Source organism: Hyaena hyaena, unplaced genomic scaffold, assembly GCF_003009895.1.
Source record: "Hyaena hyaena isolate Hyena2069 unplaced genomic scaffold, ASM300989v1 scaffold_282, whole genome shotgun sequence".
Lineage (NCBI taxonomy): Eukaryota > Metazoa > Chordata > Mammalia > Carnivora > Hyaenidae > Hyaena > Hyaena hyaena.
In genome coordinates this window covers 1,218,748-1,246,653 of record NW_024080915.1, presented here as the reverse complement: position 1 = coordinate 1,246,653, position 27,906 = coordinate 1,218,748, and the positions used below count along the sequence as shown (strand labels likewise).

The 27,906-nt window shown below is 38.9% G+C and overlaps 1 protein-coding gene and 1 long non-coding RNA gene across 3 annotated transcripts in view; one reads left to right on the top strand and one right to left on the bottom strand.

Moving 5' to 3' along the window:
* The window catches only part of MYLK4 (myosin light chain kinase family member 4), a 79,350-nt gene that overhangs the window by 35,074 nt on the left and 16,370 nt on the right, over positions 1-27,906 (top strand). The window contains exons 2-3 of the mRNA XM_039246548.1: positions 22,764-22,842; positions 26,552-26,657. Of these exons, the coding sequence (XP_039102479.1) occupies positions 22,764-22,842; positions 26,552-26,657 (185 nt within the window). The remainder of the gene's footprint in view (positions 1-22,763; positions 22,843-26,551; positions 26,658-27,906) is intronic.
* LOC120241449 lies at positions 205-18,194 on the bottom strand. 2 transcript variants are annotated; one of them, XR_005530884.1, is made up of 4 exons: positions 18,146-18,194; positions 17,445-17,720; positions 15,321-15,456; positions 205-235 (listed from the first exon to the last, which is right to left on the bottom strand). It is a non-coding gene; the product is annotated as an uncharacterized LOC120241449 (long non-coding RNA). The 2 variants fall into 2 exon arrangements; XR_005530883.1 differs by lacking the exon at positions 205-235 and adding an exon at positions 10,645-10,664 and having other exon boundaries at positions 15,316-15,456.

Here is a 27,906-nt window from a genome sequence, read left to right as displayed (position 1 = left end):
ATTAACCCAGTGTTTAAAAGTTTATTTTTAAGAATGTACTTTTGGGGCGCCTGGGTGGCTTAGTCGGTTAAGCGTCCGACTTTCCGACTTTCGCTTAGGTCATGATCTCGCAGTTCGTGGGTTCGAGCCCCGCGTCGGGCTCTGTGCTGACTGCCAGCTCAGAGCCTGGAGCCTGTTTCAGATTCTGTGCCTTCCTCTCTCTCTGACCCTCCCCTGCTCACGCTGTTTCTCTCTCCTAGAAATAAAAAAAAAAAAAAAAAAAGAATGTACTTTTGATAACTCTATTTAAAGAGTCATTTTCCTGTAAGTGTTGCTCCAAATGGACTTTTCTTATGAACAGAAATGTCGACAGGATCAATTACTATTTAGGTAAATATTTTTTAAAACTTATTTCTTATTTAGTGAAATATAGTTTCAAGTAGGGAAGATTTTATTTCACTTCTGGAGTGTTCTTTTGAGGATAGGGACAATATCTTGTTTACTTCTCTGTTGTCAAATCCCAGCATGTCTGCAACACATACTACTGAAGTGTGGTGGATTAAACCAAAGTTAACCAAATCTAAAAGAGGAGTCTTGAATGGGGCAACAGAATTCACTTTCCACAAAGTTAAATTTAACTGGGCACCTATGTTTTCATTTGCTAAATCTGACAACTGTAAGCTTTTAGAAAATATCAAAGTGTGGGCCCCACTCGAGAGTCTTGAATACAATTAGTCTGGAATGAGAAACCAGTATTGCTATTTTTCAAAAGACTCTCCAGGTGATTCTATTGGTGTTAATTGTTCTCCTGACTTACAAGTGTACAATTTACCTCCATTTCAAGTGAGCTGTTGATCCATAGGTTTGCCGTAAAGTAAGAATCACTAGGCCACCTGGACCTCCCTGCTGTTCCTTAAGACAGTTTTTATTTTAGATGTCAAATACACCAGTGGATGAAAAGACCGGTAGAGTGTTATGAAGGCCAAAGTAGGAAGAAATGTCACACAGATATCAGTTTCTGATTATGCATAACGAATGGGTACCATTAATGGGAGGTCTAAGCTGAAGAAACCAAAGGATCTTCTAAGAGAACAGGAACCACCAGGAATATGATAGGTACATGGCTTACTGAGAGATATTAAGGTTTTAAGATATTTTTAAAGTGCCATATGAGAGTTGCTCATTTAGAAAGAAACCAGATAGTGTTTTCAAGGTTATGTGCTATGTAGGAAAATATACAGAGGCATAGAAGCCAGAAGGTGAACCCAGGACTTCCTATAATATAAAGACTGTAGCACTGGGGGAACCATGGGGGAGGAAACCAGAACTTGTGGTTATGAGTTGGAGTACAAAGTAACAAGCCAAAAGATTAAGTGGACTGGAACATATAGTCCTGGGCATAAACAAAACAACAACCCTTGTGAGAAGCTGAGAGCTGCCAGAATCCCTAAGTGGGTGAGGAGTAGCCAATTTACCCATGGGCTCCCTAAAGCTAATGAGACTAGTGGTTTAGGTCAAAGCAAGGATACTTTTTGAGATTGGATAATTCCTTCTGTTGTGTTAGCGGAGGAAATGGAAAGGTGAGCCATGATTTTCCCCCCCACAGCCAAAATTTATGACAATAAAGTCTACATTATATGGCAAGTTTTTGAAGTTAAACTATGATAAGTAGAAGTCAACTCTTTCATATTGTCCGAAAAATGATCCACAAAACCATTGAAGGAGAATGTATGAAAATATAATGCTTAAAGGCAAATTTTTAAAAATGGAGTTTTCATCCAGGAATATCAACCATAAGCATACACTTCTATTATTTCTAGTATATGTGCTGCCGAAGCGAGCACATACTTCTATTATTTCTAAGCACAAGTATGTTTATATATTCACTGTTAACTTTTTCAGGTTCTAGTTTGGAGCTGGTGTTTGATTAGAACTTGAACTTAGGTAGGGAACTTATTTTAACATTGTTAATTATAAAAATAAAACATTATTTAGATACTAGGGAAGGATTAATTCTGTCACAATTCCTATTTTTAAGTTTTAATAATGATATTAGATCATCTAGGGGGAAAGGCTATGTACACTCTGCAGACATTAATTTGGTTAAATCAGTATTTAATAAAAATATGGGTGATTATGAACTGTATATGAATGGTATGCTATTTCATTAAAATCATTTCATTATTATATAATAAACTAGACTTAGTTATTTAACCACTTGAAAAAATACAGATTTAGGATTTTGAATTGAGGATTTTTTGCAGGTGAGTCTCCATTTTATGGAACGTGGATTTTCATAGGAGTTGTAATTCTCCTCTGGTTAATTCTCTTTAAAATTCAAAGGAAAAACTGCATTTGACTTTGACATTTATTGTAACAGCTTTTAGTAGAGAAAATTTTGAGGTGATTCTGTAACTAAAATTCATAAAATATACTTAACAGTATTATAACATCTACCTGGAACTTACTTATTTTTAAATAACACTACTTCTCTGTTAGATAGGAAAAGTTGGTGCCAATACGAGTAATTTTTGTGGGAGTGAACAGAAAATGAACAAGCAAAGTTAATAGCATGCAAAGAACTTTTCATGTTCAGAGTTGACCGATATTGCTGGTACATTATATATTTGTGTAAATGTATTCCACCAGTAATGAGGTCAGTTTGAAAACTATATTGGTTGTAACTGAATTAAATCAAAATGAAAAATTTTACAGTGATTGTTAAATGCCAAATTGAACTGATCTCATTAAATGTGAAATTCAAGTATATTTAGACTATTGCCTAAATTTTAATACATGAACATAATGAGATATGATCAGAATAGTTGGAAAAAGTTACTTCTATTTTTTTTCTTTTAGCTGTTTCTCATTTCACAGTTTAGATTTATTTTCTGGAATCTGATTAAATAGCTGGGTACGTGAATATAAAGTATGTAGTACCATCAATGAATGGGGGAAGAGCACACATATATTGGCCTATGTTGTCTCACACAAGTGTTTTGCTCCTGATAATTACTCAAGGTTGTTACATTTGAGTGTAAGTCAGTGTTCACAAAGAAGAAAAAGTTCATTAAGCCCTTGGAGAGAGGTGCAGCTGCATATAGTAAACACAGATGGAGCATACTTTTATACGAGGTTCCTAACTGAAAACAGACTTTAATCCTGTTCTTGGAATACCTACACTTGAACTTTACACCAGTGATTATGCATTTCTGCTGCAGAGACCAGCTGTCACCTCATCATAGGCATTTATTTATGTATTTATTGTTATCTGGGTGTAGTCCAGCCTACAGTCTCCAGGAAGGTAGAAGAGCAAGTCTGCAATTGTTTTTTGCTTCCTATGGAAATACATGGCATGCATGATAGTGCTCTCCTCTCCCCTCACAAAGAATTCCAAGGGGAACTCTTCACAAGCAAAGGAAAGAATGGCCTGTCCCCATTCTCAGAGGATGTCTAGTCTAAGGCTGAAGATTCTCTTGAGATAGTTACTGCAGGTGCTAATAGAGTTTTCTTAATCCTATCCATTATTATGTCTTATTTGAGAGAGATTTTTTCCTCCAAACAAAAGTAATCCTTTAAAGCTTACTTATCCTGACTATATACTTCTCATGATAGCAAACCAATAAGAAAATGTAGATTAGTGCTTATGCCAATACCTAACATAATCTATAGTTGCCTACTTCTTTTAAACATCATAGAAAACTGGTATATAATAACAAATGAAATGCTGAGACCTATGTGTATATTCAAAAAATGTATTGGTGGTGGGTGGATTTTTAATGAGAGAAAATAAAGACTGAGATTGTGTGCCACAATGTCCTATTACATTGAAAAAAATTTTAATGTTTATTTTGAGAGAGACAGAGCACAAGTGGGGGAGGGGCAGAGAGAGGAGGAGACCTAGAATATGAAGCAGGCTCCAGACTCCCTGCTGTTGGCACAGAACCTGATGCAGGGCTCACACCCATGAACTGCAAGATCATGAACCGAGCTGAAGTCAGATGCTTAACCAACTGAGCCCCCCAGGCACCCCTACATTTTTAAGGATGAAGGTGTTGTGGAAAAAAAAATCACCTTTCCTTTTAGCAGGAACATTTTAACGTTACTAAAATCTCCTATAATTAGGTGAACTTGGGTAGAATCATATTTATCATCTCTAGTTGAGCTGATTGCGCTACATGTTGTCAATCTTTTAAAAGAGTAAGGTAAATTATTCAGCCAGAAAATTCTAGTTTATTTGGGAAAAGCAGAAGAATTGCAATTCAGGACAAGCAAACTGTGGCAAACCATAGACAAGTCCAGAAAACAAAGGAAAAAAGTGCCTCTTCATAGAGAAAAGGAGGAAGTTAGGAGGGGCTGTTTTGAACAAAAGTTCATTGGAGAAAGATGAGTTTGAAGTGGTGGCAGCTTTTCATTGGTTACAGGCAATTGAAGTGGTGGTGGCCCTTCATAGCTGCAGGTGAGGGCAGCTTGCTGTTGCCAGCGCAGAGGAAATCTTCCTTCCTCTTGCTGGATCTTGCAAGCTGTGACAAGGGACATGAGCATGAGAATTGACCCTTTCCTGGTCTCCTGGCTCCAATTTTGAGTTAGGTTTTCCTTAATACATTTCCATATTTCCCCCTTTTGATAAAGATCTTTCTCTGGATCCATCTATTCCTTATTGGAATCGTTTTTGTCCTTTGGTGTCAGGAAGGACCTTTTCTGGATGTCATATTCCATGCTGGAGGGAAAGTATACAGACTGGAAGACACTGAGGCCATATTTGGATAACAAGCAAGGGTGGGGAGGGAGAGCTTTCTGACATTTCCCATTTAAGGTCTACAACTTATCAAAATTGTAAGTATTGGAGACCATCTTGAAGCAGGGCGTCAGCATCACTGTATTGGGTACTTTGTTTCTACAAAGTTTCAACAGGCAACAGGTACAAAGTTTTAACAATGTTTACACAAAATAGATGATCAGAACAGTGACCCTAGCTTGTATTATAGTCCTAAACCAGAACCCCAAACCTGTTAAAGAGATCAAAGGACCATAGATCACCAAGTGGAATTTTTTGTGGCCAATGTGCTTATTCCCCTAATATTATGTAATTGGAGGAATTTATCCATGTGCAACAGGTCATATTTATTATCACACGAATGCCTCCCTCTTCAGCAAGTAGGTAATCAAGGGCTATGCAATTTTTAAAACTACTTTAATGTAGGAGATAAGTGATCACTGTTGGCCTGCTATTGCCATAGTGGTAGAAACAGTAACTTTTCCCAATTCCAGAGAGAGATTTCTAATCGTTTGTTCATTGGCATGAACACTCACAGAAGGGATAAGTGCCCTTCCAAAGGAGGCAAATTCAGAGTCAATGTATATCTCCTGTGAGTTCCCATTCGAGGTGGTGATAAAAGCTTAATGGAAAAGACCAATGGAGGACCATGGGAGGCTTCCAATTTATTGTGGATGTCCACAGGAACAGTTAGAATCCAATCTGCCAGCACATTCATAGGCCCATTTGGAAGCCCATTCACCACACTAAACGATTAAACCAGGTAGTGCACATAAAATTCCTATTGGGGCTTGATTATTAATAGTGCCATTACTTGGGATTATTTGACTAGTTCTTCCAAGTCAAGGGTCAGTGCTGTTTGGGGAATGATTAGGGAGAAACCATCCTTTTCTTTGGACTTTATTCTTGATGGCTGTACAGAGGGAAGTTCTTTTGTAACAGCACACAGACCTGAAGTAGTAGTGAAAATGGGAAGCTGTATGGGTGGAATAGGTACAGTTAGTTGCATTGGGAGTTATAATGAGAGAGGTTAACGCAAGGTACAGGAGAACCTGGTTGCTGAAGTTTGACTCGGTGAGAAAAACCTGGAAGGGTGCAGATATAATTAGGAGTCACATTGGAAATGAAGGAAAAGTTTGCAATGGGGAAGACTAAAGGATCATGTCTGTCATGGCAAGATCAGAGTTTTCCCAACAATCAGAAGTTTCCTCCTTTTGCAATGGATTAGGAAATGAAAGCAAGGGCATTGTCATTCCAGAACAGAGAAGGAAAAAACAAGGTGAGAAAAAACAGAAAGGAGAGAATATACAGGCCTGATCCTGTCATCTTGGGAAAGCTGCCTGCTTCAGTTCCTGAAAATCTTTAATTTGAAGTCACCAGCTGGTGTGTAGTTCTAGTCGGGGCTTTCTTTAGATGAAGCACATTGATCCAAGAATCAACTCCTTGCAGTTTGATGGCCCAAGGATTGGTTAGTAACACTTGATAAGGGCCTTTCCAGCGTGATTGGAAAGAGGTGTTTTGGAGATGTCTTTTCCTATAAGTGAAATTCCTAGGTTGCAGAGTGTGGTGTTTGATGTCTTTGTCTCTCGGGAGTGTGCTGTGAAAAGATTACCCTACTGGAGTCTGATTATTTTTAAGGGATGTAATTAGAGCTTTGCAACACTAACATATGTCTTCTTTATTACATGCAGGTCAGAAAAAGGAAAAGCTAGATGCATGAGGCACCCAGTATTTGTCTCAAAGTGTGAAAGTTTACAAGTTTCAAAGAGGGTGGATCTGAGATTTAGAAGGCCCAATGGCAATACTTTTGGCCAAGGTATTTGGAAGGTTTCCATAAAGTGTTCCAATTTATTTTGATTCCTTTGACTAGCCTTGAAGACTGAGGATGATAAAGTAAAAATGGTATAGAACTGGCCAAACAGCACAGACTTGCCATAATATTTGACCAATAGAATGGGTTCGTCAGTTGCTATGGAGCTCAAGAGGCATTTCCCAGGAAGGGATGGTTTTATTCTGACAGGATTTTAGCTGCTAAAGAAAGACAGTAGCTTGTCTACATGGAAGGGCTTTGTCCTGTGGGAAAACATACAAATCATTACCAAGACCTATTTATATCCATGAGGTGGGGGTAGCTGAATAAAGTCCATTTGCCAAAATTTGAATGGCCCGTTAGGCAATTTAAAGCGTCCAGGAATAGTGTCGACAGGCTTCCCTGGATTGTATTTCTGGCACATGGGGAAAGCAAAGTAGGTACTTTTTGCAGTCTTGTTGGTATTTCCCTACAACTATTGACTTATGAACATGATTCTATCTTTAGACCAGTGGTTCAATGCATGTTGGTCAATAGTGGGAACTTTAGTATTTCTGGTAGGACCAGGTTTGTATTTGGTCCAAACAACAAGTTTCTCCTCTTTTCATACTAACAACCATTTGATTGCCAATACTGTTTTACTGTTGGGTGTCTCTAGTCAGTTTCTCCAAATTATCATCTGGAGGTGAGTTCCTTTGGACCACGATAGAGATTTGACTTCTGGACCCTTTGAGGGTAGTGTTTTTAAATGGAAATGTCAGTGAGATGATTTCCTTTAGCTTCCAGAAAGTCAAGTTTATAATGCCCCAGGATTTTAATAACAGCCGAAGTAACAGGTAAGAGTATAGCATCCAGTAATTCTTGAATGTAAAGACTGCTTTTAATTTTATCTTCACCGGAAGTAAGGAAGCCACACTGTTTCCATAACATTCCAAAATTGTGAGCCACTTCCAAGTCATATATAGTGTTGGTGTAAATGTTGGCAGATTTGCCTTTGGTGGGAATATAGGCCCATGTGTGTGCTTATAGTTCCTGTTGGGCTGAAGTAGCCAAAAGCAAGGGTGCTGCTTCAGTTACTTCAAAAGGAGTTGATGTTGCATATCCAACACAATATTTGCCATTTTCATCTTTAACTAAGAACCATCAGTGAACGATGAAAAGTCAACTGTTATCCAAAGAAGTTTCCTATAAGTCATCACATGGGTCAGAAGGTGATCTGTTAGTATTAAGCAGTTGTGGGTAGTTTAATTGGTAGAGGAAGTGAGAAGAGTGGCAGCAGGCAAAAGTAATATAAGGGTTGGTTCACAGTAGCATTTCATAGGAAGTGAGATGGCCTATTGAAAGACACTTAGTGTGATGAAAGTTAAGGAGAGCTTTGACAACACAGAAGTGGTTTAAGGGGATCCGAAGACTATTTTCTCAGTGGCCTTTATGAAAAAGGCAGTAAATAACAGGTGAAGCTCTGAGGCACGGGGAAGGTATATCCCTAGGCTGCAGGATCTAGTTGTTCGGGGTCCTACGGGTTGGTGGCAATCCCCATGGTTTTGGGTGACTATCCCAAGGCATTTCCTTTCCTTCTTTCTTATATGCCAAAAGGAAGAAAAGGAGCTGATAATTTAGATGTTCAAGAGCAAGGGGGCTTTATTAAACTTTTTTTAACATTGAAAAGTCATGTTATCTGGATCTTCCTAGATGATAGGGTCAGGTGTATAAAGGTTTGGTCATAAGGAGAAGTTTGGGATACAGTTGCAATAATAATGTGTTAATTCAAGAAAATCTCACAGTTGACATTTGGTTTGAGGCTTTGGGAAGTTCAGGAAGCCATGAAAACCCTCTGGATCCAAATGTATTCCTTGTTCTGAGATTATTTGTCCTAAATATTGAACTTGAGTTTGAACAAATTGTAATGTCTCCTTAGAGATGCTGTATCCCTTTTTGGCTAGAAGTTTTAGCACATGGATGCTATCTTCTTGTGAGGGGGCTTGGGAAAGGAAGCTGAGAAGTCATCCACATATTGTATTAGCCTTTACAGGGAGTCTCCAGGGAACTTGATATCAGCCTTTAATGTTTGTGAGAAATAAGAAGGACTTTCTGTAAAACTCTGGCATTACTGCCCAATAGCTTTGCTATCCTTCCCAAGTAAAAAGCAAGAAGATATTGACTAGCTTTATCTACTGCAAGACTAAAGAAAGCACTACATAAATCAATCATGAAAAAATTGCTCTCAGTAGGGTTGTAGGTTAATAAAGTGTGAGAGTTGGGGACAACAGAATGGTGAGGGATGATAATATTGTTTATGGCTTGGAAGCCCTGGACAAGCTTCTATCTGTGGCCATTTGGTTTCTTCACAGGTAAAATTCAAGTGTTGCAGGAATAGTTACCAGGGTTGCTAAAACTCCTAGCCAAAAAGGGATAATGGGTCCCTGACCCTTATGGTCTTTTTTTTATTGCTTAATGCCTTGAAGGGCTTCTTTAGTTACAGTGTATTAATTATGAGGCGAGGTTTTGGGGGGTCTATTTGGATCTTAGTAAGAGGTACACTGTGGATTCTGTCAATATCACCTGAGGGTTTACCCGTAAGGAGGATGGTAGCTAATCCAAAGGGGACAAATGGTTATCGTCCTTGGAATTAGCTCTAAGGGCCATCAGGGACAGAGCAAATAAAACATACTGAGGGTCATACGATTTACCTAGTTGGCTATTTTGGTTGCTGAAATTCTAGAACTATTTCTCCTTTTCAGGAGAAAGAACTTCAAGCATGATATATTTTTTAAAAATCTTGGCCCAAATTAAATAATATGGTAGAGGAACTAAGGAGAAAAGGGTAGGTATATGTCTGAGGGTCTAAGCAAAAGGGAACCACTGAGGTTTATTGGAGACCTTCACTATTTGAACTGCTTTAGTACTCTGAGGTAGGGGCTGTTTAATGGTAGTGAGGTTGTGAATCACTGAATTTTACTTCTGAAACCAATATTGTCTTATATATTAACTAACTAAAATATAAATAACAATAAATTAAAAAACATGAAGAAAATAATAGTAGTGAGGTTGAGCATCTGAAGTGTATAGCTGCAATGTCAGTCAGGACAGAGAGATTCATTTTCAGCCTGGAGAGTAGTTTTTTCAAGTTCACGGTAAGTACAAAGAACAAAGCAGGAGAGTGTCCTTTTGTTGAGAGGAGGAAGTTTAGAAGAAGTGGTGGTGACCTCTTATTGGCTGCAGGTGAGGCAGTTGCCAGGTTGAGAGGAAATCTTCCTTCTTCTTGCTGGACTTGCAATGAGTGGGGTGTGGGTGACAGCTCTCCCTTCATGGCTTCCTGTCTCCAATTGAGAGTTAGGTGTCCATGACACATATCACAATGCTCCTTAAGGTCTCTCCAAATTCAAAATGGATTTTATGATTTGGTAAGTTTTCTATTTTGTTGTCTTACTTGGAACACTTAGGATATTGTCTTTGTGTGTGTGTTGGGGGGGGTAAATGGTGCAGCTGAGAATACAAAACAGTTATGTCTCTAACCAAGTGGATTGTGAGGCAAACTCCTTCTGTTATCTTAATTTCTTTCTAAAATCTAATTTAAATCTATGATGTTAAATCTAAGGTGGTTTTTCAGATTCCTTTTCACCCTGCCATCAGCCATCGTGGCCAATAAATAACTGATTTCCACAACAAAAAACTGCCCCCCCTTTTTTTGCTTTGTTTTGCCTTTTGTTTTTTGAAATAGTAATCCTTACTTTTGAGAGTAAGAACATTGTCATCTGAATCAGCAAATGAAGCTCCCTATTTAAATAGGGAGGAGGGTTCACTGACAAAGCTGCTTGAGACCATGAATTTGAAAGGGAACTGGAGGGCATATCTTAGAAACCCATCCCCACATCCCTTGTTACTACCTTGGAGCAGTGCTCAAGAATACACAGTAGAGGGGCACCTGGGTGGCTTAGTCGGTTAAGCGTCCGACTTTTGCTTAGGTCATGATCTCGCGGTTCGTGGGTTCGAGCCCCGCGTCGGGCTCTGTGCTGACTGCCAGCTCAGAGCCTGGAGCCAATTTCAGAGTCTATAATCTCCCTCTCTCTCTGACTCTCCCCTGCTCACGCTGTCTCTCTCTCTCTCTCCTAGAAATAAATTAAAAAATATTTTTTAAAAAACTAAGAATATACAGTAGAACTGGGGCACTACTCTCATTGCCCTCCCTTCTCCTTGTTAGCAAGGGGCAAATTGGAAAGCTTGTTGATAAAACCCCCAAGAGAGCTCCTTCCATGTTGACCATGCCTAATGCTGTTGAAGCAAAGCCCTCACCTGCTTTTTGGGAGAGAACTGGAGAAATGTAGACCTAAATAAACAGCACAATGCAAACAAACACACATTAATTACATTCCATGATCTGCCATAAAGACACTTTTACTTAGGGTTCTGGCTAATACTAAATCATCACCACAACAGAAAACAGATGCTGAGAGTGAAGCTACTTGGGAAAGCACCCGAGAAGCAGTCTCTCATCAGCATCTGAAGTTTCAGAGTGTGCTCTTTAACTGTGCCAAGCTTTGTTCTCAATTCTGTGGCATCATAGAGCTTTAGAGCTAAAGGGACATCAGAGTAATGGATGTGATGTATAATTAGACCTGCTATTGTTATACCCAGATCGCAGTATCCTCACCGACCAGAGACCACCAGGGAGACCGAGTCACGCATGCAAAGGCAAAGGGCTTTATTACAGGCTTGAGCTCGGGCTCACAGACTTTACCAGCGCATGAATCCATGCTGAGAGCCCCGAACAAGGGCAGAGTAGGGTTTTTATGGGGTTTGAGATGGGGGAGTTATAGAAGTTGTGACATGGGAACAGTGATCCAATCATAATTATTCAACATCGTTGACAGCGGGTTTGACCATACACATTGTCTAGAGTATTCGTTACTTTTGGCGGGATCCAATTACAACATGTAGAGTACCTTTAAATTCAACCAATCACAGAGCGAGCCTAGGGTCTTGTTCGGCGACTAACAGGTTAACTTTAACATTAGGTAACAGGGTCCTATCTATCGTTTCTATCTCCAGGCCTCTCCCTTAACAATGTGGAGGGTGGTCGCTGGCCTTTCTTGATTGGGTGTTACAAGGGTGGTTACTCCTGCCTTGGGCAATGTGTAACTGCCTGATAGTTTCGGGGAAGCCGAAACTCAGGCCTTCTAGTTTAGAGGGGAAACTTAAAGCCTGTCATGGAGTCAGTTTGGTTTAGACATTTAGACTTGTGGCCTTACACTACTTAATCACCATTAGAAATATTGTGAGTGCTTCAGCTGTAAAATGCAAAGGCATTTATTTAGCTCCTATTTTAATGTTGAGTTAGGCGATATACAAAGAAATTCTATCAGATATTTCAAAGGAAATAGCTACTGCTTACTCTTGTCTTCTGGCAAAATTAAGTTCTATAATCATAATGAAGTAAAATGTGGCAATAACAACATCTAACCTTTTTTCATTTCTAGCATCAAAAGTATTTATTAATCGTCTCCTGGGGCAATTGGCTGGCTCAGTCAGTACAGCATACCATTCTTTGTCTCAGGGTTGTAAGTTTGAGCCACACGTTGCTTGTAGAGATTACTTAAGAATAATAAAATCTTTTTTTAAAAAAGTATTCATCAAGTGTCTCTCTGTGCTAATGAGTTAAAACATGTTTAAAAAATTACTGTAGTTATATGAAAAATGGATCTTAAATATATGCATTAAGCAAATGTTTGATGAATGTTAATAGTACATGTTCTGATTTTTATTAGATATAAGATATTTATTGAGAAGGTAATTAAATGGTAAATTACCTCAATAATCTAAACTGAGGGTGGAGTCTCAGATGTTACTGGTAACACGAACCTTTAAAACTTTAGACAAAGTTCAAAGAAGACTCTGAGATTTCTCCTAGAGGTTCAGGCCAACAAGTTTCTCTACATAAAAGTGGGAACTTCTAGGTGCCACAGGAGCCTGAGGGTGAGAGAGCAACGCCTGATACTGAGGAAGATATTATAAAGGGTGTGCGATAGGACCCCTTAAGGAAACATTTTATATAGCTGGTTGAGATGCTCAGTAAATATTGCCCAGCATCAGCCCCTACCCCTACTTTCTAACCAATCAATTTATCAATCAGTGTCTGTCTGCCACATGTGCCATATGCTGAGTTAGAAGCCAGAGATACCAAGATATCCAGGCAGAGTCAGGCAGGCTTGCAAGCAAATAATGCAAACACAGTATGATAAATACCTGATGGATACATGGTCAATAAACGTAGAAGAAAGATTGACTCTTCTTTCGGTAGAAGGATGTGGGACCAGAGTGTTTCAAGGAAGAATTCACAAAGGGAAACTTCTTAAGGTAGAGGCTTGAATAACGAGGAAGAATTTCATACATTTCTGATAGTATGAACTCTGGAGCACTTACAATATAACCACTCCCGAAGCTTTTAAAATATGGTTTTGGGCTCCAGCCCAGACCTACAGACTAAGAATCTCTGGCACAGGAGATTGTAAACTTCAGGATCACTGTCCCAAGGTCTAAATTGGGCAAAGCTGTTGCCGGTAGAGACTCCCCTACCTTCTTTTGACTCATCAGCCATTGCTTTTTACTTGAGTGTCAAGGCATACCTTTCAATTCCTACTAATAATTAGCTCTCAGGGGCAGCACAGATAATTTTAAAAGTTTTTAATCCAATATTAAAAATTACATGGCCATGAGTCTACTATTGTGGCCAAGTACTCTCATAATATATTCATGTTTACTGACGTAGAACTGAATTTTATACCTGGGAGTCCATGGTCACTTATGTTTCAGAACAGACTGCACTGGAATAGGTCCCTGCCATGCTAAATATCGACACTCAAGTTATTGCATCTTATGAGGGTCCTGAGGGTGTTTATGTCAGGAGTTGGGAAGGGAGACTCCTGGAAGTCTCAGGACTCCCACTATTTACCAACCAGTATGGAAGTATTATTTCCCTACTTTAATAATTGGTAATGGTATTAGTGTGCTGCCTGAATATTCTCCCATATGTACATAATAAACAAAAGAATGAGATAAAACATGAAGAGTTCAGTAAGGTGTTTATGTTCTCCATAAATTGAGGGTTTAAGATGGTATCAGAGGTTATGTATGATCTGCATACTTTAAAATTTTTCTCTCGCAAGAGCAGGGCTAAATAAAATTACTTTTGTTCCTTTTAAAGTTGATAGTCCCCTTTATAGCAACCAAGTTATAGCACTCCTATTAATAATCCTTACTATGTTCTTCTCATTTTGGAACTGGTCAGAATATATTCCAAATTCTCTAGAGTTTACTTTTGTACCTGTCTTAGTTCAGGTGATTGTAGCAAAATACCGCAGACTGGGTGGCTTACACAGCAATTTCTTTCTCACAGCTCTGGAGGCTGGAAGTGTGAGATCAGGATGTCAGCATGGTCTAGTTCTGATGAGAAACGTCTCAGTGTCTTGCAGACAGCTGCATTTTTCCTGTATCTTCCCATGGCAGAGAGACAGAGGAAGGCCCTAGTCTCACCCTCTCTTTCTAAAGACACTGATTTCATCATAGAGACCCTACCCTCATGATGTCATCTATACGTATTATCTAAAGGCCCCGCCCCCTAATACTATGCTACCAGAAGTTAGGGCTTCAATATATGGTTTTAGGACGGTCACAGTCAGCCCATAACAGAACCTTTACATCTTACTGCTGCCTTTCTGTGAGGCCTCAGTTTGGCAGAGACCTCAGAGGTTAGTGGAACATTCTAGACACATGATATCAAGCCTTGCATACTCTTCTGAGATCCTGACAGGACTCCTGGGGCGGTGTCAATATTCTGAACAGTCTTCAAAGATCACTGATATTCATTTTTTAAAAATATTTTTTAATGTTTATTTTTGAGAGAGAGAGAGAGAGAGCACAAGCAGGGGAGGAGTAGAGCGACACGGGGACAGAGGATCTGAACCAGGCTCTATGTTGACAGCAGAGAGCCCAAGGTGAAAATCGAGCTCACAAACTGTGAGATCATGACCTGAGCCAAAGTTGGATTCTTAACCACTGAGCCACCGAGGTGCTCCAAAGCTCACTGATATTCTATACAGTTCTGGACTTCCACTGGCCACCGCCCTCAAGTCCAGCCCTCATCTGGACCAGCTGAGCATGTTGGTTTCTTCCTGCTGTCTCCATGATCCTCCCTCAAGAGCTTAACCAAGTATGACATTGGCTTTTCATGGATGGAAGAAAGATTCAAATACAAGCAGCCATGATGAATATTTTGTGAAATATTTCTTCACACCAAATCATTATGGATGTTATCTGTGCCAATGCTTCTCAAATTCGTGTGTGCATGGGAATCACCTGCGGAGTGATTGAAGAGCAGGTTCTGATTGGATAAGTGGAGGGAGGGGCTGAGCAGCTCCATTTCTGACAAGCTCCCACGTCGCTGCTGTCCACCGACCTACTTTGAGTAGGACGGACTAGACAACAAAATGTTTGGGGATAGTCATGGATGATTAGTTTATATCTACTGAATTTGGATTGCAGACCCCAAATTCAGAGACTTTTTAAGAGCTTTGCAGCTTCTCATTGCTTCTCAGAGACAGCTTTTTAAAGCCACTTTGTAGTGTGCTCACAAAATTTTGCCATGTGGGGCAAGGTACAGAAAGGCAAACTATGAGGAAGTTAAATGTTTTTCTCTATGAATCTAAGTTCAGATCTCTGAACTTCCGTAACAACCCATGGGACCACGCATCACCTCACCTGAGGAACATGGAGCCCCAGGGAGCCTCTGCCCCCAAACGCCACCTCCATGAGCCAGCCTGTGGCCAGAGGCTGCACCAAAATGCAGATTGCTTACTCAGAACAGGAGACAGAAGATGGAGTGATAAAAGTGAACCTAAAATAAAAATTAAAAAGCACACTGAGAACACCATGTGAAATGAATGCTTGTAAAACTGTCTGCAGCAGGAAGAAATAGAAGAGTTTTATTAGGTGATGAAAAAACACTGTAAACTTCATGTGAAAACATTCCAAGGTTGGGTCTTGTGTAGTTTATATAAAAGAGGAAACTTAGTAAGACTCATTTTAATCAAATGAACATCAAGGAGCTATAATCCCATTTATACCTGAATTTGAAATAGGTTATTCTCTTTCTCTCTCTTTCACACACACACAGACACACACACACACACACACACACACACACACACACACACTGGTGCACTTTCTTAGTAACCTTGTTGCACAGTTTTTGAAATGCTCAGGTGCTTGCTTTTCTGGTGGCAGAATCCCAAGAAGGCAGAGGCATGCCACCATTTATGGTTCTCAGATATGCTTTTGTGTAAAGTGCTATAAATAATTCTACACCCTGTGAAGTGGTGATTCTCCACTTAACCTCAGTCCTTTCCTCTTCTGCTCACCTCTGTTTTGGTGGAGGAGTTAAATCACTTTCAATTACTAAACTCTGACCAGGAAGCAAGGCAGAGGATTTCAGGTGTGGTTGGAAACGCTGGCTTTTTTTTTTTTTTTTTTTTTTTTTTTTTTTTTTTTTTTTTTTTTTTTTTTTTTTTTTTTTTTTTTTTTTTTTTAATTGGCTTGCTCTCCCTGGATGTGCCTGAGATCACTTTTGGAGGGGAGCTTTGTGGTCTCCAGGGCAGTCTACCTGAGACTCATTTCCACACATGAGTCCCTGGGTGGTCGGCAAGGAAGAGGCAGTGGTTTGCTGGATAATCCATCGGGGAGAGGATCAAAGACCCTTGCTGATGAGTGGGAGGATCTGGGAGTAAGAGAAACATCACATCTCCAGGGTTATTACTATCATTCAAAACTGTGGCACAGCAGTGTGGGTGGCAAGAAGGACTCAAGGGAAAAAACCCAGGGGGGAGCTCAGCTAGAGCAGACAAGGCAATGCCTCCCAACACCTGCAGAGCATTAGAGTCACTGAGGGGTGTACCTGTGATTGTGGAGCTGGGGGAGGAGAGGATATTAAAAAAACCCAAAAGTATCCAGCCCCACACCCTCTTTAGGGGCAGGACCCAGGCATCAAATGTTTTCAAACCCCTAATCCCCTCCAAGTTTTGACCTTGTAAGAGCAAAGGGGAGTTTGGGTCTGGAAGGTGGGGGATAGCATGTGTGGCCAACCATATTGGTAGTTTGAGTGGGACAAATGAGCAGTTACAAGTGAGAGGGCTCAGCATTTTCTATCTGGGGATGACAGAAAGGTGGCAATGAAAAGGAAATAAAAACATATGAATCTGTTTATAAGATGTTTTGGGTAAGCTTATCCATCAGGCATAAAATGAGGAAAAAACACAATCTATATGATCAAAGTGCTGAAGATTCTTAACTTGTTTGAACTGGTTCTAAAATTGACAAAGGCAGGCTAGATAGAAGAAAGGAGGAGAGCCAATGTTTTTAATGATTTGTATCTCCCTTCCATAACCTGGCCCCTGAGATCATGGGGCAGATATTAGGGGTCCACCATTCCCTGACCCGCTGGCCTTTGTACACCTGTTTAGGACTGAACATAACACCTGCATGGCCTTGGCAAAACAAGGGGGTTATTGGAGTAAGAAAACCTGAAGGTGTATTTAAATCAAGAAAAGTCTGTAATCAATAAGGAACAACTTGATACAGTGGATTTGACCAGTGCGATTCCCTATTCAGTCTTTTCCTGTTAGAGGAGATAGTGAAATGTGGTAGCACACCTTTATATATAACTGCTCAATACATCTTAAGATCGAGTACAAGTAAAATAACCCATGTATTTTCAACTGAAAGATGGTCCAATTAGACTTTCCTGAATGAACTTTTAATTTCAGGCACTTTTTTGGATATATATCTTTGAGGAATTTTATTTACTTGATTTCTGAATGAAGTACTCACCATGTAACAATGAATCCATCAGAAGACTTTAATTTTCCTGGCAGGGTTATTTTCTTAGGTGACTGATTATCCTGATGTTCTCAGCAGCACAGGGAGGTTCTGAGGCCGAGGTTAACACTTCGGATTCCTGGATCCAGTCAATTGGATCCTGTTCTGCCTTATTCCACCCCAGTCCCCATGGACCATTAGACAGGTTATTGCTTTGTGAACATTCCTTTTTTAACATTCAAGGACTTTAGGAAGTTTTCTCATTTAGTATAAGAATTTGGGTGTGCCCTGAAGATGAAAAGAAATAGATTTATTTTACAAATGATCCCTAAATTATCTTCTATACTTGAGCAAGGATATGTAGTTTTGATATTTCTTCTGAATGTTTCATTCATCTTTTTGCATTTCTTTTAGTCCCTATTTTTCTCTCTCCCTGATAATGAGCCTAATCAAAGTTTAGCAAAGTTGGGGCGCCTGGGTGGCTCAGTCAGTTAAGCATCTGACTCTTGGTTTCAGCTCAGGTCATGATCTCACGGTTTGTGCATTCGAGCCCTGTGTAGGGCAGAGCCTGCTTGAGATTCTCTCTCTCTCTCTCTGCCTTTTTCCACTCCCTTTCTCTCAAAATAAATAAATAAACTTAAAAAAAAGTTTAACAAAGTCTATAAATTGTTAAAATTTTGTTTTTGTATTTCTAGGCACTAGGTTAAGCTTACCAAAAAGTGTTAATCTCAGCGTCTCCACAAGCAGTGAGATGAAAAGCCCTCAACTCAGGGTAGGCAGTTAGTGTAGTCCTGTCCCATTGTGATGTTCAGAAAACAGTTTTCCATGGCAACCATAATCCCCAAATGCAGGGCTGTGGATTTCACTCAGCACCAGTTAAGTGATGCAAAAGGATATGAGCATCAGTGACAGGGATGCATTTCAGATGGCACCTCAGGTAGTCAGGCTTTTCAGTGACTCAGCCTGATAAAAGAATGTTCTCAGACTGAGGGCACTGGTCCTGCAGGCACTTCTTTCCTTTACTGCACGTGGGTTCACCACGCATATTCAGAATCTGATACTCATGTGGTGCTGGGGAAACAAGAGTGAAGAGAAGGGTCCATGCCCCAGTATGGCAATAAGCATGTCAAGTGACATACAGTAACCTGGAATATGATCACAGCATCGTGGACATCCAGAGAAGGCTTCAGCTGTTTAGCTTTTCTATTCACAGAGCCCAATGCAGGGCTTGAACTGAGGAACCGTGAGATCATGACCTGAGCTGGAATCAAGAGTGGATTGTTTACCCAATTGACCCACTCAGGTGCCCCGGATTTTTTAAGTAGGCTTCATGCCCAGCACAGAGCCCAGTGTGGGACTTGAACTTATGACCCTGAGATCAAGACCTGAGCTGAGGATCAAGAGTTGGATCTTTAACCCACTGAGCCACCAAAGCGTCCCTTGGAAAGATTTTTTAAAGTTGACTTTTATTGAATGAAAATGAAAGAAGGATAAGGCAAAGTTGTTCAATGGAACTAATTTTCCTCTTGTTTGTTCCACCACTTTGAGGGGAGGGAGAGTTGTAGCGTAGAACTGGGACAACTTCCTGTGACAGGAGTGAGAGACCCTGCAGCTGGGAGTGTGCCCAGGTAGGTAGACACATGCTTCTAGATGAATGTTGCCTTCCTGCTCAGCTCTTGATTCTATGGCACTCAGTGAAACTGAATGAAGACAAGAGTATAAAGTGCATACAGTTGGTCAAAATTGTCAAAATAGTCATTAGCAGTGAATCTTGACCTCTTGAAAGCAGTTTGCAAGAAATGAGCTGATTATTCTATTTATATACTTGTCCTTGAACCTGCTCATTAGAATGATTCTTCTCTAAAACACGTATTTCAGAAAATCAGAATGTAAGAAATAGTGTTATTTGGTAGTAAGGTCTCCAAATTATTTTGATTTTGCACTGTTATCAGTAACATACATTTATGCGTATTCCAATAGGTTTATTTATAAATTATGTACATTGATAAGCAATACATGTATATTTATTTTTATGAATAAATTTAATATATTACTGATACTTATAAATTATATATGTGTTCAATTTTACTAATACATGTTTTAAAAATATGTAACATATAAAATTTAAAAGAATGGAAAACAAATAGAAATGAGTTCTGACATTTCCTTTACAGTCACTGAAGACTACTTTGGACACACTCTGGGTACATACTCTGCACTCAGGACACCAGCCTAGAAAACTGTACAGAGTGGAGAGAGCAAAACTACATTTTTAATACTTGCCCGTTTCGGGTCCCCTTTCTTCCCTATGTCATTCTAAGTGCATCGATGGATTATTATAAAAGGAATCCATATGCACATACACAAGTATTTATTAAGTGAAAGAATAATGAGTAAATTTGTGTGAAATGAGGCCTTCCTGCTCATCTTGGTAATCAGTGTGAATTTAGCAGGGGAACATAGTCTCTGACATGATTTTTATCCATTAACAGAGGGGGATGGTAATCCTCACAGAAACATCATACTTGATAGCACTGTTACGTCCTTTCTCATCAGTAGAAACTATGTTCATCTCTGGACAAGATGTATCTACAGACTTGTGTTTCCTATTTTAACAACTTCTATGCATAATACAGAAACAAAGTGAAAACTCTTTGTACTGAAGTTGCTGTCCAAAAACAGAAAAGGAGAAATACAACTTCTGTGTTTTGGAAACTCTTCAGTTCAAAGTTCCTCTAGATGTCAGTATTACATAGAGAAATGAAAATATAATGGCCTGTGGCAATGAATAAAGGCCTTCCTACCTTATTAAAATGATAAAACATATGTGGCATGTAATTGACAAAGAAAAAAACAGCCTCATTTGGAAGCTTGTTTCTAATATCCTCAGAATTGACAGCTTCTGTTGGTCAACTCAGACTGTTCCACCCAAAGAATGTTAGCACAATTGGTGGTCATTTGCCACCAACACCCGGATGACCTTAGAGGCAAATATTCATCAATTTGGCACTCCATGGAGTCTCACCACCAAATTTTCAATTTTACATATTTTGATGAACTGAAATTGATTGATACATAACCAGTTTTCACTATTAAGTCCACCTATGTTCATGTCATCGAGAATAAATTCAGAGCACAATGCCTATCCACCAGGAGTTTTCATTTCAAAAGAGAAATACTGAAAGACACTGAAAGACAAAATTATACAATATCTTAAACACAATTTGTTAAAGTATCTTATTTGACTAATTTGACTTATTTTCTAAGTTGGACTTAAATTCTCTCTCTCACCTCTCTTCCATGTTAATTCTAATCTTTTGATGACAAATATTTATTTTTTCTCTCTGCTAATTTGTTTCAATTTTACACCCTGTCTCTTAATTGTCTTTCTTATCTCTTGTGGTATTGCTGTGTGATAGATATTCAATTAATACTAACAACATATCTTGCCTATAATCTATATTTTTTTCTAAGTGACAGTACAATGTAGTAATTAAGAAAGAGCACAGAATACAGTTGGCTACGCGTCAGACTTCAGCTCAGGTCACAGGCTGGCTTGTGAGTTCGAGCCCTGTGTTGGTCTCTGTGCTGACAGCTCAGAGCCTGAAGCCTGCTTTGGATTCTGTGTCTCTGTCTCTCTGCCCGTCCCCCACTCTTGCTCTCTTTCTCTCTCTCTCTCTCAAAAATAAATAAATATTAAAAATTTTTAAAAATGAAAGAGCACAGAATGAAGTAGGCAGCTGATTGATAATCCTTGGTTAAACTATTTCTGAACTATATAACCCTCAGAAATTACCCAATTTCTTACAAAATGGGGCCAACAGTGTCTCTATCCTAAAGGGTTGCTATGAGAATCAACAGAATTAATAACATGCTTAGAAATGTGCCTGGTATGTAGACAGGGCTTAGTGTATATTAGCCACCATCATCATTAGCATCATCACCACTATCATTATCATCGTCGTCATCAGCATCATCATCATCACCACTACCATCATCATCACTGACATCATCACCACCACCATCATCACCACCATCATCATCACCATCAATCACTATATCCCAGTGTCTGGGCTAAGTGCCAGAGACTCAAAGATGAATCAGTCTTTATGCCATTTAAGGCCTACAAGCTAGTGGGAAATTGACAGGAAAAAATGTTTAAAAGTGTTGGAAGTGATGCTGGGATGGGCATGTAAACTGAGTGCTGTGTGCAGAGGAGAGAGAAACTGGCTTTGCCTGAGGAAGTTGAAGAACATTTTTCCTGCTCTTTCACTTAAAGAGGAAGTTACAGACTCCAAGGCTCTCATCTCTAATTTTAGTTTTACACAAATTACTAAACATATCTCTGTGTTTCCAGGTTTCTATCTGAAAAATGGAAAAGCTCTGAACCTATGGGACTGCCCCTTGGATTATTTAAAAGTACATTTGCAGTTTGTCTTGAAGACCCCAAGCTATGCTAATACAGCGGCTCAAGCTTGCAAGTTACCCTAAGGCAAATTTTGTTCTCTTTCCAAAGAAAAGAAGACTGATTCTTTAGGCATCCATAGAATTTCATTAATTTACATTGCATAACTTCAGAATTTGTGATAATTTGGGTGGATTGGACTAATATTTACCATTTATGTGGTATTTAAGAAAAGTCTGCTATGCAAATTCAGAGAAACTAGCATCTGAGAAGGATGTTTATCTGCTTAAGAAAAGAGCCATCTGTTCTAAGCAATGTGAAAGCTCATTTATGAAAGTTTATTTCAGTCTTCTGCTTTCTGGCTTACAAAACCTATTCAGACATATCCTCTCATTTTCATTTGATTTATATGTGAACCATATCAAGACAATATAAACAGAGGTCAGCAGTGATATATATATTATCAACATCCTTTAATCTATTCTTGAAGATGGGCCTTCTTTTACAAACAATGCCAGAGTTTAACAGAATTTTTTTCCAAATGGTGAATTCATTTGTTTTCAAATACTGTAGTCTATACATGAAATGAAGGATTTCATTAATTCAGACTGTCCTGCTCTCTAAATTACTATTAATTTTAGTGTTTTTTTCTTTTTCTGTTTTTGAGTCAGTGGTTTTTAATCTGGGATGATTTTGCCTGGGGGGACACTAGGAATTTTTGGAGATATTTTTGAATGTTACCGCTGGGAGGGAAGATACCATCGTCATCTGGTGGGTAGAGGACAGAGATGCTGCTAAACATTCTATAATCCTCGTAACATTTTCCATGACCAAGAATTATCCACCCCATGTGTCAATAGTGCTGCGGTTGAGAAACCCTGATGTAATTAATATGTGACTTCAGTTACTCAATTGTGTATCCACAGGCCAAGGAGAAGTCACGGTCACACCCTGGCCTGAAGGAAATGACACCTGTCAAGGGCAAAAGGACATCGGCCCTCACAGGTAACATCTTTAGAAGACTAGATATTCATGGATCAAGAAAGCTCTGTTATAACAGTCTGTTGTCAATCTTCTTATCCTGAGGGAGTCACAGCCCAATGTCGGGAGAGGTGCTGTTAGAACATCTTTATTTGATTGGCTTTGGGTCCTACTAGTTACTAACTACAAAATCTTTGGGAACACAACTGTCAGTCAATTGGTCATGTTCACTTCTACTTTGCTTTTCAAAAGCTTGTATCTTCTAATAAAAAAGAAACCTGAATAGAAATGCCATTATGTGAAGACAAAATTATACTGATCACATGCGTCCTCCATTAAAATATTTTGTGGCTTTTAGAGAGATCTTCCCAGAAGAACCAGCTCTCCTCTGAGAAAGAAAAGGTTAATAAACTCAACAAGAAAAATTCTGAGAAGACCAATGCCTCTCTAGCTCAGAGAAGTTTTGCCAAATTTCATACAGAAAGACTACAAGACAAGGTAGAAGATTTGGCCCTAAGAAATTCCATACAGTCAAGAGAAAATATAGAAACAAGAGACATTTCAAGCACAGAGAGACTGAACAGACAAGAAAATAATAGTTCTGGAGATGATAAGCAAGCTTCTGTGGATAAAAATGAACGTCCAGTGTTCCAAGGAGAGAAAAGTGGGCTTCGTTCTAAGGAAGACACTAATGAAAGAGAAGTTGAGAAAAAAGGAGAACCAGCAATTGCAAATGAAACAGTGTTGGACAAGTGTTCAAATAAAAAGCAGTATGTTGATAAAATTAATGGTGATCAATTCCATGAAAGGTAGGGCTTAAAGCATCACCCACCTACAACTCATATTTTTGGTACATCTATGTGCTATTGCAACTTAAGGCTATATCAAAAGGATAACTGAAGTGAGTTTTTAAAGCAATGGTTTAGAAAAGTTTCCCAGCTTCTGTGGGTTTTTCTTGGCCATGTTCTCTTGCTATTACTTTTTCTTCTTGCCTGTGAAATTTTCAGACATTTTTATTATTTTCTCCTACCAACTGATAGACAAAGATAATGATTATTATCAATCAATATTTTCTAAAGATCAAGTAAAAAGTTCTTATTTTTAGCATTATAGAGCACATCCTTCCTAAGATCAGGAATTGAATAGTGTTCAGATTTTTCTGTAAATTAAAACGCTAATTCTTAAAAAGTTTACCCACAACATTATACAAAATAAATTGGCTATTTTCCTTGAATATTGTGAGGATTGAGCAAGAAGTAGATTACTGAGTGACTCTTCCTCAACTGCAAAGTTTCACATGTAAATACAGGTAATTATTTAGCCAATTATAACCAGTTACTCTATGTTACGATGGACCACAGAATCTATTTGGAACAGAGTGTCCAAATTATCTGTGAGGCTTTAGAGAGTTACGATATCATTTTTATTTCATTTATTAATAATATATTTGGCATCTAATTATGGAGAAAAATCTAATTTTGTAAGAATTAAACATAACGACTATTGTTTATTAAGAAAGTCCATCGCTGCAAAGACGTGCTTGGTAAGGTCTGGAGCTGTTAAAAATATTGTTGGAAATGGCTTTTGTTTCAGCCTGAAATTAGTTCCATTCTTTCATCAATAAAGGTTTACTCTCCCTGCTGTTAATATTCAGAGAAATGATTGCTTCTTTTATTATACTTTAATTTAGTAATTTCTCTCTTCTATAAGAAAAGTAAGTGAAAAAAATGAAGATTGAATTAGCTAGGTATCCATAAAATGACTGCTCTTGTAAAGGGCCAGTGGACAACTTGCCCTTGGCACAATGGGGTCATCAGGGAGAGTCTCTGGGATCGTAGTTATCTATACCTGTTCTTGTGCTACTTGGTTTGATGGGGAAGCATACTGCTCTATTTTATCCCAAATGCTGAAACAGCCAACTCTCTATCATGAAGCTTATGACCCTTCACCAAAACAGCTTGTTAAGGAAGCTTTAGTTCTAAGAATTTTGACCATCTGAAAGTTATCTCCTTGAATCTTTGAGAGCTGCAGCTGGATTTTATTTTCCAGGTGTATCAGCAATGTAAAAGCCATTTCTACATCACGAATCTCGGAAAACTCAGCAATAGCACCCATTTTCCGGAATGCTGAGCAAGCAGAGCACATTGGCAGCAGCAAGCGGCGGGTGACGGAGGAGTGCTTCATCAAAGAGGACAACAAAAAGAGCAGAATAGATGTAGCAAGTACAGGTGAAGGACATGCATTTAGGACACAGGAAACCAGACAAGCCCAGGGGAGCTTACAAGGCAAACTCCTGGTATCCGCTGGAATTAAGACCTCCAGACAGCAAGATCTGGTGACCCCATTGGGTAGGAAATGGCTTTTGTGTCAGCCTTTTGAAGCTTCTTAACCCTTTTCCAGCAAGCATTTCCAACTAAATTTCACTTAGCCTAACAGCCTGAAGGAGACGTAATGCCATACTGATGCCATTTGTGTTTGTAACTCAATCACCTTTTTTTTTTTTTTGGTTTGAAGAGATGAATGCCACCAAGAGAGTTCTTTCATGACTTCTTTAGTTTCCAGCATATTTATGGTGTGAGAGATGAATGTCTATATCAAGTCAGATTCCTGGAGACTTCTATTATCTGAATTTTTTAAAAATATTAACACTTGGCAGAGTGCCTAGCACAAGATAAGTGCTCAAGAATTATACGTTGAATACATTTAAAGTTCTGAAGGCCAAGTTATTATTTACTCACCTCCCTTTTTATCCTTTGTATGCATGTAAGAAGCTGCCTGCAGTAGATGCTTAAATAAGTAATAGATGGAGAAATGAATAGGTTCATGGAAAGCAAGCCATGGAAAGTAGAAAGAATACTGCAAGAATATTACTGAGTATGTGTTTTAGACCCGATAGGGATGTGGACTAGAGTTTAAACACTTCGGGGAAATTTGAGAGCTGTAGAATATGTCCTTAGCAAGTTTTACTGGTTCTTTTATTTCCAGCCAGGAAAAATTCATCTTTGGGCCTTTAATGTACCTTAAATAAAGGCTAAAATACTCTGGAAAGTAATATATAATAATATTAAACATTTCAATGATGTGAGGAAACTTTTCATCTTTCTCTCCTTGCTTTAATTAAAATAATGGATATTATCAGTGGTGCCTTTTTTAAAAATGGATCAAACAATTTCTCACATTTGAATTTTCATTTTCAGGCTTGAGAGAATCACCTGTGTGAACAACATTAGGGTTAGAGATTTTCAATTACTATGACATTTTGAAAAGTTGTCCTGAAGATGGTATAAACCATCGTTTCTTGGTCCTGACATTCTTTCTCAGATGTCAGGTTTACCTTCATGAATTATAGACCATAATATGAGATAAAAGCATATATTCCCAGGATTATTAGGAATAAAATAAATGGTCCATTTTATTATTAAATGAGGAACATTTTATTCTAGTTTTTTAAAAATGTTTATTCATTTATGAGACAGAGAGAATGAGGAAGGGTCAGACAGAGAGGGAGACACAGAATTGGAAGCAGGCTCTAGTCTCTGAGCTGTCAGCACAGAGCCCAATACAGGGCTTGCACCGATGAACCATGAGATCATGACCTGACCCAAAGTGGGACGCTTAACCTACTTAACCATCCAGGCACCCCTTGCAACATTTTATTCTGAGGCCCAACTGTGGTGCCAGAAAGAGGTTTGACTGCTTAACAAATGGCCCTTCTTTTCCTCTTATCTTCTAGATGATGTCCTAGCTCCTCCTGCCCCCTTTAATCACCGTATCGTGACAGCCAAACAAGCAGCAGTCAACAGTTTTTACACTGTGAGCAGAACGGAAATTTTAGGAGGGTAAGTAATGCTCAGTTTTAATCCTCTTTCAACAAAAGAAGAGTGTTTTCAAAGAGACAGATCTTGAGGATTTCATAAGTGTTTTCCACTTTTGACCTGAGAACCAGAAACATCATAAACAAACATTTTAAGAGATTTTAACCATTTCTGAAGATCACCACTGATGTCAGAAAGGTTGATGTGGGGACAGTGACTAAACTCCACATTTATTATCTGCTTTACTTCCCATGTTGTAATGTCTGAAAGTGGGACAAACCCCATGTGAGTCACCAGAAGTTTTAGAAGCTGTCCAAAACTTGAAAACGGAGACACTAAATGTAGAAATGAGTGAACACAGTGTATTTCTTGTGGCATATATTAAATCTTTTTTATCACTGTTGTTGGTTTTCCATTTACGTTGTTACTGGATTAATTACTATTATTCATTTAAATTGATTGCTTCCCTCACTGAGTTCTAAATGCACACTCTCTCCCTGAAGAAGGAAGAGTAAAGTCCACTAGGGACCAAGTTTATTACTAGGGGATATTCCTCTTCTATGTCAATCACAATCCCCGTTTGAAATCTTGTCATTTAAAGTCTGAAGAATAAAGCTTACTGCTGTCAGAATATCTATGTGAAATAGCAAGAGGAAGCAGACCATTTATAATAATAGACACAAAATTTACTTACCAACACATAGAAAATATGCATAGTGACTATCATGCATGTTTCTGTATTTGGTCAGTTGGGGTTGTGGTCAATATTTGTGAAGTCTCTTCTTCCTCTTCCTGTTCCATATTTCTTCTGCCCTCTGCCATGGAGAACCACCTGAATATTTTACTCCACAGCCTGCTTAGAGAGAATGCCCCTCAAGACTGCAAGGAAGGGCAGAGAGAGAAATGGGAACTCTAACATGTGAATAGGTGCATGGGAGTCTTTAGGATGACTGCACGCAGAAGCTCATTTGGGTATTCAGGGACGTCAATGGCAAGCGAGCAACTGTTTCTCTGAAGAACAGTTTTTTTTGCAGAAGAGGCTTTGTGACAGTTCCCAGGGCTTTTTCTTAATCAGTAGCCATATGTGAGGTACCTGGGGCTGTGTTTATGTGCTCCAGTAAAGAGACTGCATCTGGAACAGTAGTTGGAATTAAAGTCATCACTTGGTTTTGTTTACAGTAATACCATTCTCTAAGACCCATCTGTTTCTGCACAGGTGTGTAGCTGAGTTGAATCGGATATGGTGGCAGTCACCACCCTGCCTTGTCAGTTA